Below are 16,494 nucleotides of genomic sequence, written 5' to 3'. Positions count from 1 at the left end.
TTAAGACACAGATAATTATATCTCATCTTTTGATACAAGACCTAAACAGAACCATTTCTTATGGCACTAGACTCCCTCTGCAGCTCATTAATGGGTCCTTATAACAGGCACTACATCTACAGGCTTTAGTGTCTTTACTCCAACAGATTAGGTTTCAACAAATATCCAGTGATTATCAATAACTCTGCTGCCTGTAGCATATTATGTCAGTTACACCAGAAGCACACACCTGTCATACCATTAGTTTTACAGTGTGTCATGTCAAGTCTGCACACACACACATGCAGAGATTATACCTCTTGATTGAGTTTCTGTTGTGTCATAAATATATTCTTGTCAGTCAACTGAATAAATGTGTGCACAAAATTGTAATGGTCACTGTACCATACTGTTATTGTGTTGCTACTAGTTACTACCGGTATGTCGTAGATATAAATGTATAGTCAACAAAGATTGGCTTATTGCACGCATAAGAGTAATACACAGACTGGGTTAAAAGCTACTGTGCGTGTGATGCCGCAATACCTTTTGGAGTTCTTCAGGCGTAAGTGTGGTCATATTCAGTATTTGCTGTGCCTCCTGTAACGTCATACCCGTTATGCTAGATGCAGCAGCAGATTCCTTCCCGGCACGACCTCTTGCTTTGGCAGCCTCTTGACTGGCTACCATTTGATGCCGAAAGCGAGAAAGAGGAGAAAGAGAAACAATGAAACATCAGACCTTCAATAACTCAGGTGGTGACGAAGTAAACCTGTTACAGCCAAAGGTGGCACGAAGATTACCAGCGTATTCCTGTCGAAGTGCTCTCGCGAACGCCCGTCCAACTACCTGGGCACCCATTACGATGATCTGGGCAAGGTACTTAGCCTGAGTAGACAGGAAAATAGTTCCATGTAACTGTAACATTAAGGGCACTCGTGGCAAATAACCAAACAAATAACGCCTTAATGGACTTTGCACGTGTTTAAGGCTGTGCCCTGTCTAGTGGAGGTAATCCACTTCCACCTTACGTATCGAACACACGCTATTCCATAACATGTGTATATTGTGTGTATAGTGTATATTTACCCACGTAGCTAATTTAGCTAGTGTCTTGCTTCAAACGTTACGTTATCCTAATGATATAGACCAACCGCTAACTTAATGAAAAGGTTCTAACAACTTGAATGAAATAAGCTCTTTGAATTGTCAAATCTGTCAACTCACCATCGTTATATGTTCAGGTTCCCTTCAAAGTTGTAGGCCTACCTCCTCTCCTATCTACTTTGAAAGGGCACAAACTTTGAATTAAACCATGCACTGGCGCCAGGACTGCAGTGCAGTCTGGTTAGCATGGGTCTATAAAGCGTATTGCCGTCAAGGTTAGTATAACCGTGGTCAGAGGTCACGTTCTTCCCGAGTTTGCGAGGCTGAGAGGAGTGTTGTCACCAAGTGGTTGGATGATCAAACTGCATCTGATATTCTCAATTAAGCCACTTTCGGTAAGATTCGGTGTAGTCTCCAAAAACAGGTCAAGCGCCCTAAAATGTGCAACTCCGCCGATCTCCATGTGTTTCAATGACAAAGTAGCCTATATTTTCCATGTCACTTCTCATTTAAACTTTTTATTTTACCCCAGAAAATAGTCGTTAAAACATTATTGTACTGTGTTGGGAAGACTGTGTGTAGGCCTCTTTTAGGCCGAACTATGGCTCAAATCGTCCCAAAGCACAGACCAGACAACTGAATGAGACACAGAGATGCACGATTCCACAAATGCATATAGCTTATTCCGAATCAAGGTATAAAGAAAAGGGACAACATTCACAGATGCACTAACGCTGGTGGAATGGCTTTGATGTGCGGCCCTTCAAGGGGCTACCCATCAATAACCTGCTGAGAGTTTAACCACCAAAATAAACACACAGGCACACCAAATTAGATATTCCCCGACCCAAAATCAAACCATAAATAAATCAGTGATTCCACATGGATCAAACTCAATCATTGGGTGTAATATTCTTACCAAACATCAAAACTATAATAATAATCGGCGGGAAACCTCAGCAAGACCCTAGCGCACTTGTCACTCAGGGATTAAAGCACAACAGTAAAAAGACCAATTCTAAAACTGATCTGACATAATTATTAAACGATGCATCACATAATTATAAAACCATGACACATTTAATAATATTAGAATCACACATACCATTCATACAATAAACCACACACACAGCAGACACCTTACACGCCACAACCATCCCACACAACCCAGGAGTAAAGTTGGAACACTCTGCAGAAATGGAAGAAAAGCTTTAACAGCATGACATTGCCAGCTATACTGCTTAAAGACACCAGTTAGTGTGTTGGCAAGCTTCTATTAGTGTCAACTGAGCTGTTGGTGGTGTTTGCAAAGGTTTTTGCATGCCTTTTAGGTAGTTAGCTTGCTAGTTATGGAACAGAACTCCTTATTGCTGCTTTAACTATTTAAAAATCGAGCGTCAGTGGTGTATTGGGCATTGGGCATACCTGAGTTTGACTCTCGTCTGTACTGCACAAACTCTGGCAAACGCTGGACAATTCCCTGACACATAAATATTGGCCAGGGACCTTTGAAACATCAACATCGTTGAGGCTAACTTAGGGCCACAACAGTACTTTTGGCTTTTACGTTCTTTATTCAGATGCCTCTGACAGCTTGCACCGCACTCAAGCCTCGTTTATTTACACAGGGGCCTAGAGAAATTGGCACCTCCTTTTTCAAAATCTCCATTACATTACAAATGATGGTTTTGTAATTTGGGCACACTAATACGAAAGGCACACAAAGCCATAGCTCAGTGCACCCCGTCTTATTTTGTTCATCTACATCTGTGGTATCAATCTCAGAAGTTTTGTTCTTTTATGGTGTAAAAAAAATAATCAGTATTACTAAATGTCTCTGTGCGAGGCCTGGTTTTTATAAAGGAAATACCCGCACGTATTTCAATTTGGTGCAAACTTGACTACCCGAATCGTATCAGTATCAGAATCAGAAGCTTTTTTTTTTGTCAAAATACATTTTATTGCAAGGCAACATTCCATCAAGACTGTTTACAATGTTGATCAAAATGCACTTTTTCCCAAAATACGTTTTTTTATCTTCTCATTAGTCATCCTACAAGACACAAAGTGGTGTGGAAACCTAAGCTCAAGATCAGTGATGTGTAGTATTATGGGAAGTAGCCTACACTTGGTCACTGAACCGAAGACACAGAAGACACCACATACCCAACTGAACCACACCATACAAGATCGTATATCCAACATTTCATTAAGAAAACATGATTATTTTTTGTCAAAAATGAGAGACATTCAATAATTTGAAATAGACACTGAAAAAAGAATTCCAGAAATGAAGAAAAAAAAAACAGATTCATGGAATGTTCTGAACAAAACCCAAAGAACAGACTGGCATTAAGTAATACTACAACTATAGCCTATAGTTCATCTAAAGTTACATCTAATGATTATCAAAACTCTTTCAGGGTCAGTGCAAGGAAAAAGAATGGCCCTGAATGAGAATCTGGGCCAATAGGAAGCAAGCACCACTATTTAACCCACCATCACATGTGTTTAACAGTCCGACAGTTTCATGGCCTTTGTTCTATTCACAAAACATTAGAAGTAGCCACAATAGTCTGGATTCATTGCTTAAAATTACCATCTCAATAATCTTACAATACATTTCTATATCGTTTCTGCTTGCATTTAATACCCAACTACTAACACTGAAATTCAAATGTGTGTGTGTGTGTCTGTGTGTGACAGAGAGATAGAGAGACATAGAGAGAGAGAGAGAGAGAGAGAGAGAGAAAAAAGAGTGAGTTTGTGTACGTTTTGTGCGCACATGTGTCATGTAACAATGTGTGTGCTACATCATGTTATCTGCTTAAGACTGATGGAAGCATTCCATACTGATGGGCTATAAGACAGGCTGAGCCAGAGTCCAAGGAGGAGATAATTCAACAGCAACAGACGAAAGAAGCCATAAAGGGAGTGTTTCTGTGTAAAACTGAATTTGTGAGTGTGTGTGTGTTTGTGAGGATAAGGGTATGTCCATGTTGATTGGCACTCTGAACTGGCAAATTGGAAAACTGGCAGCAGCTCGCGTTGTTGCGTCGGAACTGGTCCAGATTTCAGTCCTAATCATCCTTCACACCACATACATACACGCACACACACACACACACACACACACACACACACACACACAAATTAATATGCAAACAACAAATGCTTAAAAGTTTACCAATTTTAACTTTCAAAAAGAAACATATTTGGATTTAATTGTGTATTAAGTATATGTGTGAGTATTAATGTGTTTGTTTATGGGTCAGTGTATGTTATAAAAGTCACTGCAGATTGTTGACAGGAATTTATGTATTCATAATGGAGATTTATGATTGATAATGAGATGAAAATATATTTAACTCGTACAACAGCTCTTCCACAATAGTCTCTTCTTTGAACCAAGCAAACTGCATTAGCACCAGTAAAAGTGCTGAGAAGTGTGACACTGCAGTTGTCTTGCCATTTGCTGGCAATTATCTGCACACCTTCACTTGTATGCACCTTTTCATCAAATGAGCCCTTCCTGTTTTTCTTTGTCTGATTTCAAGGCACATCCCTTTAATCTGTTGGTTCTGACTGTGCCAAGGCGGTGGATGTCTCTCTTCAATTTCAATTGCCAGGTCTATGCTACTAAACCAGTTGTCATGATATGACTTGAAATACTGGAATGGAGGTATTATGGATGCTACACAAAGGGCTGTATTGCTGCTTACACCCAGGTCACCCACCTAAGATATTGTGCCACTGGAACACAGGAGCAATGGACGCAGAAAATGAGACTGTAATTGAAATCCTGGAAATCCTGTGTGTGTGTGAGTGTGTGTAAGAGAGAGACCAATATCAAAGAATGATTCTTACCCATTCATCTTCATCCACACCCTCAAAGGATTCTTGTGGCAGTGGATTCTCATCCAGATTTCCAAGCTTTGCCACCATGGCACTGAGCAACTACACACACACACACACACACACACACACACACACACACACACACACACACACAAAAACAATATAAGGAAGGCAACTAAGAGGAAATTCCACACAAAAGTAGTCCCATTAGTTTTCTAACACAAAAACACACACATACAGATACATGCATACACACATACATACTGACCTCATCTTTTTTCTGCTCATCGGTTTTCTCTTCCAGATAGACTGAAGAGGGCAGGTATTTGCGCACTGGAGCTTCTTTTGGCGCTTCACTCACTACACACACACACACACACACACACACACACACACACACACGAGTTTGTACAAGTATACAAACAGTCATGTAGAGATTGTCACTCCTCAACTTTGGTTTGTCTGTTGCAGCAAAAATCTGTTTCAGCACTGTGCACTAAGTCTAAATGGCATGCCTGCCCTGTCAGCAAAGTCATATTAAATGTGTGAGGTTATCGAGCCATTTACCAGGGGTCATATCTTTAGGCTGCAGGCTGATTTTGCGGTGCTGGCTGTTGGACCCAGAGAGCCAAGAGGCAGCAGAGAGAGAGGTTTCCCACCAAATGGCTGTCTCAGGGAACACATCATCTTGGAAAAACTCTTTCTGTAGTGCAGAGGGAGGGAGAGATTAGTCAGAAACGTCATCATGCACTGCAATCCACAGAAAAGCCAGAGGATCGCTGTAAGGACCCGAGATACTTAAGTTGGTGTGACTCACCCTAACACGTGGGACCCTGAAGGCGACGGGCTCTATGGAGGTCTTGCTCAGACGCAGAGCACGAGCAACCTCTACATCTCTCACATCACACAAGGTTTTTGGAAGGAAAGAGAAACCCTGATGACAGAACAGTTGTTCAGAGAGAGACGTTTCCAATCGAGTGGACACAGTTCATGAGACTTTTCAAATGTTTTTTTTTCTTTCTGTGCGTTCAAAGGAAAATATCATATATGATGTTGATTCAGAGTTGTGGTCTAAGGCTAGATGCGTTGTCATATTGGTCAAAACAGAATTCTGTAATACCTGGGATGTAACAATGTGGTTAATGTTTGAATGTTTCTGGCTGTTCAGATCTATAGTGTTTGTAAAAAAACTGTTTGGATGTCCAAATTAGAGATTGAGCTAACAATTGCAGAAATTCTTTTTAGCAGGTAAGAAATGGGTTATTGAAGGTTACAGCTGAGAAGACAGTTCTGCTCAGTAACCATTTATGCTGGACAAGTGAATCTGTGAATGTTAAGGATCCTAAAGAGACTGCTTTACCTTGTGTGGCTCAGAGGAATTGAAGCTGCTGCACTCCAGGAAATAGGGCTCTTCTGGCACAATGTCATAGCTGAAGACACGAGTATCACCCTAGAAAACAAACACACACACACACACACACACACACACACACACACACACACACACACACAGAGAGAATACTCTCCACATTAATGAATATGGGCAAAGACTCCCTTAACCACATTCCTTCTTCTTCCTTACATGATGTATATATACTATATGTCTAGAGTACAACACACACACACACACACACACACACACACACACTTAGAAGTCTCTCTAAGGCTATGCTTACCTTGCCAGTGAGGAAGACGACGCTGGTGTCAGGATCATAAAAGGGGATGAGGGTAGAGGGGGACACATCTGCAGAGACGTTACCCACGGGCCCTGCGCACACAGCCTCAGCGGATATCAGGTACAGCTGCCGCTCACTGCGACTGAGGAGGACATACAGAGGTGTGAGTGTGTGTGTGTGTGTGAGGCTGGGGGTCTAATAAGATCCTTAGTTGCAGTTATGAGCTGAGATAGACACTCCATGAGTTTGCATATAACTGTTGCTTGTCCAAACCAGCCCCCTACATTTCCATCATAACACCTTTCTCCTTGGCTGACCTCAGGCATATCCCCATCCCCATCCCACCCCCTTTCTGCTCAGGCCCTGTGCAAAGGGTCCTCCTTTGAGGAATACAGGTCAGTGTACAATTGCTCAGTTGAAATATAGAGTTTTGTCAAAATAAACACTGTAGGCATATACTTTATTAATTTATATAAAAAATGTCCTCATGTTATTTCATTTTTTCATACTAAACCCACCTCAAACGCTTAATGTAGAAACCCAATTTACTGAGGTCCTAATCAAACCAGTGTGACTGCTGTTGAGATCTCTCTCTCTCAGTTTCACTTACCTGTCCAACATATCCTTACAATTGTTCGACAATTCAAATTTTCTGCGTTGTTAATAATCCACAAAGAACCTCAGTGAGGTTCAAGATGGCACCCTGTTTTTTTCTAGGGGTATAACCTGTCCAAATGGTCTTACTCACCTGTCAAATCCAGACACCAACAGATATTTTCCCTCAAATACCCAGACAATACGAGCCCCTCTGTGGCCCTCAGGCCCTGGCCCCTCCTGTGGAGAGAGGAGGTGGGGGTACCCAGACTTTTTAAGGCCCTTATTTGAGGGTGCTAAACCGCGAATCGGAGTCCATTTCACACATCATAAATAAGTAATGGGCAATAAATAATCAAATATATTGATCTCATACACACCTGAATGGGCTGATCAGACTTGCGCGGGTCATACACACGGACCTTCCCATCTTTGCACACTGTGGCCAGCAGCTTGCCATCTGGACTCCAAGCCATCCCAAAGATCTAAACAGAGTGGGAATGAAATAAAACAACAAGTAAAACAACAGAAACAGGGACAACTTGGGGCTCTCAAGATTTCCGTTCCCTGTTTATTTTTAGAAATTCACACACACATACGCACACACACATACGCACACACACACACACACACACACACACACACACACACACACACACACACACACACACACACACACACGCACACACAAACCTGGTCCTCGTGTCCCTTCAGTTTCTTAACTTCCTTCTCTGACTGTAGGTCCCACAGACGCACAGTAAGGTCATAAGAGGAGGAGGCCAGCAGGCCAGAGGCATGAGGGTGGAACTTAATAGAGTAGATCTTCTCTGTGTGACCTGGGAAGGGCCCAATGAGATAGGAGTTAAAAGTGCCAAACTGCGTTGTACAGGTAATGATAAGTCCTTTTCTTAATTCCTTTCACTCACCCTGGAGCACACACTCAGGTTCCGTCAGAGTTTCAGTGAGACCCCCCTCAGGCACAAGCCACATGCGAATCTTGGCATCGTCTCCAGCTTTCACAAACAATGCCATCATCATCATCATCATCATCATCATCATTCTTATTACATCACCTTAAGATTTTTTCATCATCATCATCATTATTATCATTGTTATTATTAGTATTAATAATAATAATAATAATAATTAATTTAAATCCATTCCATGAACACACACTCTCTCTCTCACACACACACACACACACACACACACACACACAGAGAGAAGAAGAGAGAGAGAGTGAGAGAGAGACAGAGAAAGAGAGAGTCTTTCTAAGAGACAGTCATACCAACAGCTAGTCTATGGGGGTTGAAGGGGTCCCAGCAGAAGTCAGCCACACTGACTGAGTTCTGAATAGTAGGCAGGGCTGTGTCAGGAAGCTTCCCTGGCTGAGACGGCTGAGAAAGGGGAGACAAGGGGCCATGAAGCTCCATGATGCGTGTGTTTAATTACTGCATTAAAGGCACAGTATTAAAGGTATCCTATGTAGCTTTTGACCACTTGAGTGTGGTATAATGCATAATGGGTGATCTATATAAACACGTTGCTTTGGTGTGTTTGTATTGATATCTATAGTTTGCAATAACATTTTAGGTAAACTATGAGTGCATGCTTACATAAGATGAAGGAGCAGAAATGACTGAATGATCATGTGTTTTTTCTGATGTTTAGATGTAAACATGGAAGCTTTCAAAATATTATAATTAAAAAAGAATAGTAAATTGTGCATGTTTAGTAATCTTCAAAGAGACTAAAGATATAGTTGAATTGGTGCTGACGTGTGAATGCCAACAAAGCTTTGTTAATTTGTCTCAAAGCTACATAGTGGACCTTTAAAATCACCCCTACACTTTATTTGTATTTATATATCTGTTTTCATTCAGCCTGTCAGCAGTGGGATTTCTGAAACTGAGCAAAAAGGCCGGTGAGTACCTCAAACACAGCAATCTGTCCTCCAGCGATGGCCAGGGGTACTGCCACATGACGGCTACTAGAGCAGAAGCCATCACACTCTCCTGGTGTAGTGAGGTTGATCCCACGCAGGTTGGTAATGTGTGTGTCACGGTGCTGAACATTTCCCTGGATGTGTCGGAACTTAGAGCTTGGACCTGAAAGAGAGGAAAGGGGCGGGAAGTGATTGAGAAAACAGTGGGAGAGTGAGTGAGTGAGTGAGTGTATGCATGTGCCATTAAAAACCTAACAAATGTCTTAATTATAATTATATTATATTATTTGGCAACACTATTTTTTTAAATGGCCATGCCAATAAAGTCTACAGAATTGAGAATCAAGATGAAAACTCCAATTGAAAAGTGAACTTTTCAACGTGGTAAAAGTACAGGTATGCTGAGAAGCCATCGCAGACTCTTCTCTCTTACCCAGCATGCTCTGCAGCTGGCGAGAGCTGGCAGTGGAGGAGGGGCTGGGCAGGCAGCTGGAGGACAGGCCACTGGTGGAGGAGGGCGAGCGGGACGGAGCCATGCTTGAACTGCCTGAACTCAGCTCACTGCTGGAGACAGACTTCTGAGAACGAGAGAGACATAGACTCTAGACAGTCACTGCCACTGCACAGTGACACATAAACATGTCTTATATGTTTAGGGTAGAGAGGGGATGTATCCCTCTATACTTTACAGTGTTCTCACCTCTTTGCTCTTTTGCTCTGCCAGTGGTGGAGCTGGTTGCCGACTGGCTGTTTTGGTGCTGGATTTGGGCCGCTTGTCTGGATGAAGGCTGACCTTCTCCACCTGAGGTCAGGAACAATGGTCAGAAGGAAACACGCGTTCGCAAATCGCAACACATTCGTCAACAGTTATGCACAGTTCACATCAGCAGATGCTGTGTTTGGGCATCAGACTGGATTTAAAGGGCAGTTAAGGGCAGTAAAGGGCTGGCCTGACCTAAGAGAAAATCACATGAGGATGTAGAAGGTGGCCAGCATCATGAGGGGATGATTTAGGCAAAAAAAGTCATTTTCGTCAAAAAATGACTTAGGCAATTATTTTAGGAGGGTGACGATATCCATCTGCAATGGGTAAATCCTAGCTGTCTGTAGCTAGTAGTCTCATAAATCAGTTTACTATCCACATGAACTTCAAGTGTTTGGGTCTTACCTGTTTGTTCTCTCCACCCCACCACTCCCCTGCGGTCATGGCTGCTGTCTGTCCCATGGTGTCAGGGTACAGGTCAGCATGGAAGTCCTGTCCAGCCTGTGTCAAAGATACAAAAACCCATGAACACACACAAAACTGTATTAACGTATCACAAGAACACATTAACACAATTTTGACTAATGTGTTATTTGTTATTTAGCTTGTTGGAATCAGTGACTGTATCAGTTTGTCTTAAGGAGTGCCCACCTTGCGTGGCACATGGTAGCTGATGGGCACAATGAAGTTCTCTGTCAGTTGCAGCACACGCATAACCTCACAGGAGCCAACATCCAAGGCCAGTTTGGGGACCAAAGCAACGCTGCGGTTGGAGGACTCAGTCAGGCAATGACTCACTAGGAGAGAGGGGTAGAGAAGGACAGAGGAAGAGAGACACAGAAAGAAAGACACATGAGAGTGACTCAGACCCCACTTATTAGGTACACATGTGTGTTTCCATATATGTATGTGCTTTTGTATGTTGGTTTCTGCGTGCTACATAGCTAACAGAATGAAATACTGCACCTTGTGGCAGGAAGGGCTCTACAGATGAAACCTCATAGCAGTCAATAACTGAGTCCCCCTGTAGAACACACACATTGTCAAACACACTTCAATCACAACAATAAAAAAAAAGAACATCCAGTTCAGGGCATAGGCCTACATTTGTGTTAGAAGTAAATGTGCTTCAGTCTATGCAAACACAACACTCACCTTTCCCGCCACCACTAGAAGGCCAGAGTCTTGGTCAAACAAGGGCATCAGAATTCTAAGAATTGGAGAGGGGGGAAGAGAAGCATTTCAAATCTGCATTTAAGTGTGTCAGCCACCACTAGAGGCAGTCTGGTGCTGATATTCACTACAGCTCCCAAGAGTTACATAGACATTACAAGGGTAGAGTAGCTCTGCATAGAATCCTTTAGATTTGCGTGTACACACACGCACACGCACACGCACACGCACACAGACACACACACAGCAATCCTACCTAGAAATGTATTTCACCAAGAATGAACAGATCAGTCAAAAAAAAAAAAAAAACTCTGCCACGTCAGACTACAATGACTTGCAGCATTTTCTGTGAGCATTGACAAAGACGACAGTAGTTTGAGAAGTGCACCCTCATGGCTCTCCGTGTCTTTAACCTGAGGTCATGTCCTCACCTGACCCTCCTTCACCTCAGGCTTCATGCCTCTACGACCTGAGTATCCTGGAGTTGTAAAAAGACGGTTGACTTGATGGTTGCTTCAGAGTGAAACGCAAAACAGGTTTTTAGCTCAGCCTTTTGTCTACAATCACTCTACCTCCAATCCTCCCCAGTCCATTGCTCAGTTCCAGCTGTCACATGCCAAGATTCACAGTTGGGCTCTTTTTCTGTCTCTTCTTCCTGCTCAAACCTGGCTGTCTTACTAAACCTGCCTGACCAGAGGCAGTCCAAGCCACATGACATGCATTACACCGACTGATTGTCTTAAAAGATGGAGAACAAACCCCTCTGTGTGTGCGTAGAGGTCATTTTTCAAAGTGCGTACTATAAGCATGCCAATACGTCTGTGGTGGGGTGGGCATGTGTATTGTAGGTTTAATGTTTCAGTTCTGCCACCAGGGGTCCTTCAAACACTTCTGTTTCCACACTGCCCCCGTCTCCACTTTCACTTTCTCCATCAGTCTCACTACTCCATACTGTTCTAATCAAATTGACCCCCTACCCACAAACATATTAGCCTGGTATAACCATACCCACATTCATTTTGTGAACAGGGTCTGGCTGTGCTCCATTGGGCATTGTTTCCAGTCGTTGCATCATAATGAGTGTGGACTTCAGGTTAACCACTAAGGAGTAAGGAAACGATGTTTTTGCCCTTAATGGAGAAATGTACACATTCTTCTTGCTCCGGCTCCAATTCCTTGATGTTTTCTAGCATTGCTACTGGCTTTGCCTAGCTCTAGCACTGCTACCACTGTTGTAACTACATTTTCAAATACATGCTTCACTTCAATCGCCCACCCCCACCGGCCGCTGATTGGTCCGTCCTTAAGAGTGGCTGACCGATCAATCTTGCGAATAGGGTTTCCAGACTATAATCTCAGCGAAAGCAATAGGCGGGTGGAGCCAGCCTACAAACATATAGCCCCTCTATGAAAAATATTTCTACACAATTATTCCTCTTTTGCTTCCACACTTCCCTTCCAGTGATACTAATAACATTATCTTACTGCATGATTTCTTTCAGAAGACCTTCTCTCTCCCCCCTTATCTGTGTGTACTGTATGTGTGTGTGAAGTGGAGGGGAGGGTCAGCTGTCTGTCTCTACGGTCACATGGTGTAAAAGGACTCATTCACAGGCTACAGTTCTAAACTCTACAGTGCAGTTGTAAACGTGTATTTGAGAGAGGGCGAGTGTGTGTGTGTAGTTAGGGCTGGGTCGTGCAGCAGCCTTCAGACTGTAATCCAGACATAAGCTGCCTTGGTCATTTAAAAGATTCAGAGGCCCTACACACCACACACACACACATCTACCTATATATATATATATATATATATATATATATATATATACACAGTACACTTCACTGCTATATACACAGTATATATATACAGTATAGACACACACTAATATGTTTTCAGATACAAGCAAGGAGGCAGAATAATCTAAGCACAGCTTCCTTCTACCCATATTGAGAGGCAAGTGCACAACTACATTTGTTTAGGAATATATGTATGTTTTGACACGTTTTAATAATAGGAATTGTATACCAATGACTACTGACTGAGATTTTAGGCATCATCTAGTCATACTATACTATATATATATACAAATATATATATACTATACTATATATATTTGTGTTTTATCCTTTTACATTTATAGTGATTTACAGTTTCTATTGTTCAAAGTTTCTCTGTGAGACATTTAATGTGATGAATTACAGGTATTTCAAGAATGGAGGGGTTTACAGGCATAATCAGATTATAGTCATGCTTGAGTACTGCTACAACAGGAGTCTGGTTTGCACAGAAACACACCAGACACATACACAGACAGAGAGACAGAACACACACAAGGAGAGAGAGAGAGAGAGAGAGAGAGAGAAAGAGAGAGAGAAAGAGAGAATAACTGATTCATTTTCACAATGAAACACAAACACACACATGATATTAAGATATGAGAGCATAGTGAAAGAGGGAGAGAGAGAGGGGAAAGAGAGAGAGCACACAGTGGCAGCTGTAAATTACCAGATGCTATCTAAATTTCAAGTGTTGGTGTCTACCAATATTAACCATAATAATCCATATTGTGTATTATACTTTAAACCCTACTGTTCTGAAATGTTAATTACCGCAAAAAAAAAAAAAAAAAAAACATTTGATGTATCCAAATGTACTCAGCTAAACAAATCCTTCCTTCAGACTTTTCCAGGATTGTCTACTATATGTGTCATTCATGCGGACTGTACTATGCAATGGTTGTGAGTTATTACTTTTTTTGTCTAACTTTCTATCAAATTTCACCTTATTGATTAAAAAAAAATAATACATGGAAATGGCCGTTGAGTTGGTTAAATCTTTTGAAATCACAAACATTGTAAGCTCAGTTGTATTTAAAAATCAAACTAAAAGTACTTGCATTTAAATGTAAATATGATAATTCAAAGTTCATAGCCTCTGTGTGTGTGTGTGTGTGTGTGTGTGTGTGTGTGTGTGTGTCAACCAAGCAATGAGAACCACAGGCAAAATATGGCATAGAGGGCAACAGAAATCAGAGAGGAGCAAGAGAGAAGATGGCCGAAGGGATGAAAGAAGGGTCAGGCAGGGGTCTGCATTCTTTGCTGCGAGTCACAGGAAGAGACCTGACAGTTGGTTCACACTGATTAACACACATATAGACATAGGTACCAGTAAACACACACACACACACACACACACACACAGAGAGGCTATGAACTTTGAATTATCACACCCACACACAAAATGTCTCCAGCACAGCAAACACTTCTGTGATTTCAGCAGGGATTTAGCAGATATATCTGGATAACTGTATCTATTTGTATGTCTATGTATCTGTATAATATGGCAAATCTGTACAGAATCTCAGGCCAGTCTTTAGTTTGCACGTATATGTTCTGCTATAAATAAAGCATTAGAAATGCCAAAAGCAAATGCCAAAGCAGAGACAATATTCAATGAAACAGCACTCCTTTCTGTATAGTACACTTTCGGTATAATCGTTTGTGTCTGTGGACACGTAACATTCAGTCACAGAGTGTTTGTGTTTTGCCATTGTTTGCCATGGTAACAGAGTTTTTTAAATTAATATTAGGAGACTCTTATTGGGACAGTGCTTAGTCACCCAGAATTGTAATAAATGTCATGACCTAATCATCCGCAATTGGTGACTTGATAAGACAGCTTACATTTCTCCATGGGTTTATTGATAAAACTTGAAACCCATTGTTGACGGGTTCCAAAATTTGTATTGCTTCTCTCCATTTTAAAGAGCATAGCTGCACTACTCTTATCAATGAAGCTTCTTACACCAGCTAACTACAGCAAATAGTGCTGCACCTGTCTTGTCCCAAAGCGTGAATTTCTGACTGACTTATAGACTGTGTTGTTTCTGCTTGCCATGAACAGCATACCCGTAGTTCTATACAGTAGCGCTGTTACCGTCTTTAAGTCTTTAAAATAGTTGTACAATATCAGTACAATAGATCTGTGATGTTATTGGAAATCTCTCTCTTTCTTTCTCTCTCTCTCTCTCTCTCTCTGTCTCTTTGTGTGACAGAGAGCTCTGGCCAGTGGTGGACTGGCAGTACTGTTATGTTTTACTAGTTCCCCTGGGCAACATTACCCACAGCATGGGTTCTGCTGCAGGTTTTATAGTGCCAGGGCGATTAGGAGGTGGTGTGTACACACACTCACACTACCCACAGAGCTGTGTGCCCTACGTCCTTGCAGCACACAGCTGAGCCAAGACAGTGCTAGGCGTTTCATTGGAGTCTGCTGCTAAATGGCTAAACACCATCAAATGCCAAACTTTTACATAAGGAGACATATTTCGAGAGCTAAAATGCAATGTCTCCCTTGAAGGTAACCGAAGGTCTGAGAAATATTATTTCAATAGTTGTGGTGTACTTGATACAACTCTAATGCTGATTGACTTGGTTGCATAAGATAGTAATAATATATACTCACTTACTATATCATATATTGTATTTTTCTAATTATCCATGAAGAAATACATAAGTATGGATATGTTGTGGGGGCAAGTCTTTCAATGTAATTTTTTTTTTTTTTCAATGTACATTTCATTATTACAAGACAATCATCATTATCCTATTTAGGTGGGAATTCTTCTCAGTCTGGGCTGGTCTTTGACATTATAGCTACTCAAAGCGAAACATTTTGCACAGGAAACTCCTACATTTATTCAGGTTCACCAGATTACCATTCTGATAGCCTCTATATTTAACACATATAAACCATGCTTATTTTAAATTCCAAATGTAGCAGGCATATATTTTGAACACCAACCACACCAACAAATAGATACACTTTAGCCAAAATGTAAAACTGTGAAAACAAATGTCAAGCCACTGTTGCTTTGTGCTTACATTTGGGGAAAGGTTATGATCTCATTTCTGCAAGTTGTTAATGACCCCCTCTGCATCTTGTTGTGTAGAAAGGCCATTACCCCTTACACTGTTACATTTTGATACCACAAGTCTACCAAAGAATGGTTGAGGCAGAGATCTTGCCGTTTGAAATGGAATGAAATGAAGAGTCAAAGTCCAGATTTTAATCTAATATGTACTGGCAAAACCTGAAGCAGGGTGATCATGCAAGAAAGCCCTTTAACACCGCCTAGTTGAAGCACCTCACGACAGTTGTGCTGGACTGACCAAAATCGACTACCGGATACCGTCATTAGTGGTAAAGGGGTTCACACCAGTTATTATAAGGTGGGTTCAACTACTTTTTCCACATCATTTACTTTTGGCTCATTTGGTCAATAAATAACCGAATAACTAAACTATTTTTATGAAATAAATTACCGAAAAACTACACTATTTTTATGAAATAAATTCCACTGGCTTTGCTTTATGATGTTTTAGAAATATATGAAAAT

The 16,494-nt window shown here is 41.4% G+C and overlaps 1 protein-coding gene across 3 annotated transcripts in view; it reads right to left on the bottom strand.

Annotated features, from left to right (window-relative positions):
* LOC105910115 (mitochondrial import inner membrane translocase subunit tim16) overlaps positions 1 to 16,494 on the bottom strand; it is a 91,518-nt gene that overhangs the window by 3,179 nt on the left and 71,845 nt on the right. The window contains exons 10-29 of one of the 3 annotated variants that reach the window (XM_031574440.2): positions 11,078 to 11,132; positions 10,889 to 10,946; positions 10,574 to 10,719; positions 10,328 to 10,423; positions 9,860 to 9,961; positions 9,593 to 9,737; positions 9,147 to 9,322; positions 8,503 to 8,611; positions 8,141 to 8,227; positions 7,908 to 8,050; positions 7,595 to 7,699; positions 7,369 to 7,454; positions 6,621 to 6,762; positions 6,305 to 6,394; positions 5,762 to 5,878; positions 5,512 to 5,647; positions 5,213 to 5,304; positions 4,954 to 5,043; positions 783 to 867; positions 526 to 662 (exon numbers count right to left, since the gene is read on the bottom strand). In XM_031574440.2, coding sequence (XP_031430300.1) covers positions 526 to 662; positions 783 to 867; positions 4,954 to 5,043; positions 5,213 to 5,304; positions 5,512 to 5,647; positions 5,762 to 5,878; positions 6,305 to 6,394; positions 6,621 to 6,762; positions 7,369 to 7,454; positions 7,595 to 7,699; positions 7,908 to 8,050; positions 8,141 to 8,227; positions 8,503 to 8,611; positions 9,147 to 9,322; positions 9,593 to 9,737; positions 9,860 to 9,961; positions 10,328 to 10,423; positions 10,574 to 10,719; positions 10,889 to 10,946; positions 11,078 to 11,132 — 2,197 coding nt within the window. Of the gene's footprint in view, positions 1 to 525; positions 663 to 782; positions 868 to 1,206; positions 1,374 to 3,021; positions 4,176 to 4,953; positions 5,044 to 5,212; positions 5,305 to 5,511; positions 5,648 to 5,761; positions 5,879 to 6,304; positions 6,395 to 6,620; positions 6,763 to 7,368; positions 7,455 to 7,594; positions 7,700 to 7,907; positions 8,051 to 8,140; positions 8,228 to 8,502; positions 8,612 to 9,146; positions 9,323 to 9,592; positions 9,738 to 9,859; positions 9,962 to 10,327; positions 10,424 to 10,573; positions 10,720 to 10,888; positions 10,947 to 11,077; positions 11,133 to 16,494 lie in introns of those variants that run through there. The other 2 variants (XM_012838799.3, XM_012825177.3) reach the window with 2 other exon arrangements.

Source organism: Clupea harengus, chromosome 1, assembly GCF_900700415.2.
Source record: "Clupea harengus chromosome 1, Ch_v2.0.2, whole genome shotgun sequence".
NCBI lineage: Eukaryota > Metazoa > Chordata > Actinopteri > Clupeiformes > Clupeidae > Clupea > Clupea harengus.
The sequence above is the reverse complement of the archived record's forward strand: the minus strand, read 5'-3'. Positions and strand labels throughout refer to the sequence as shown.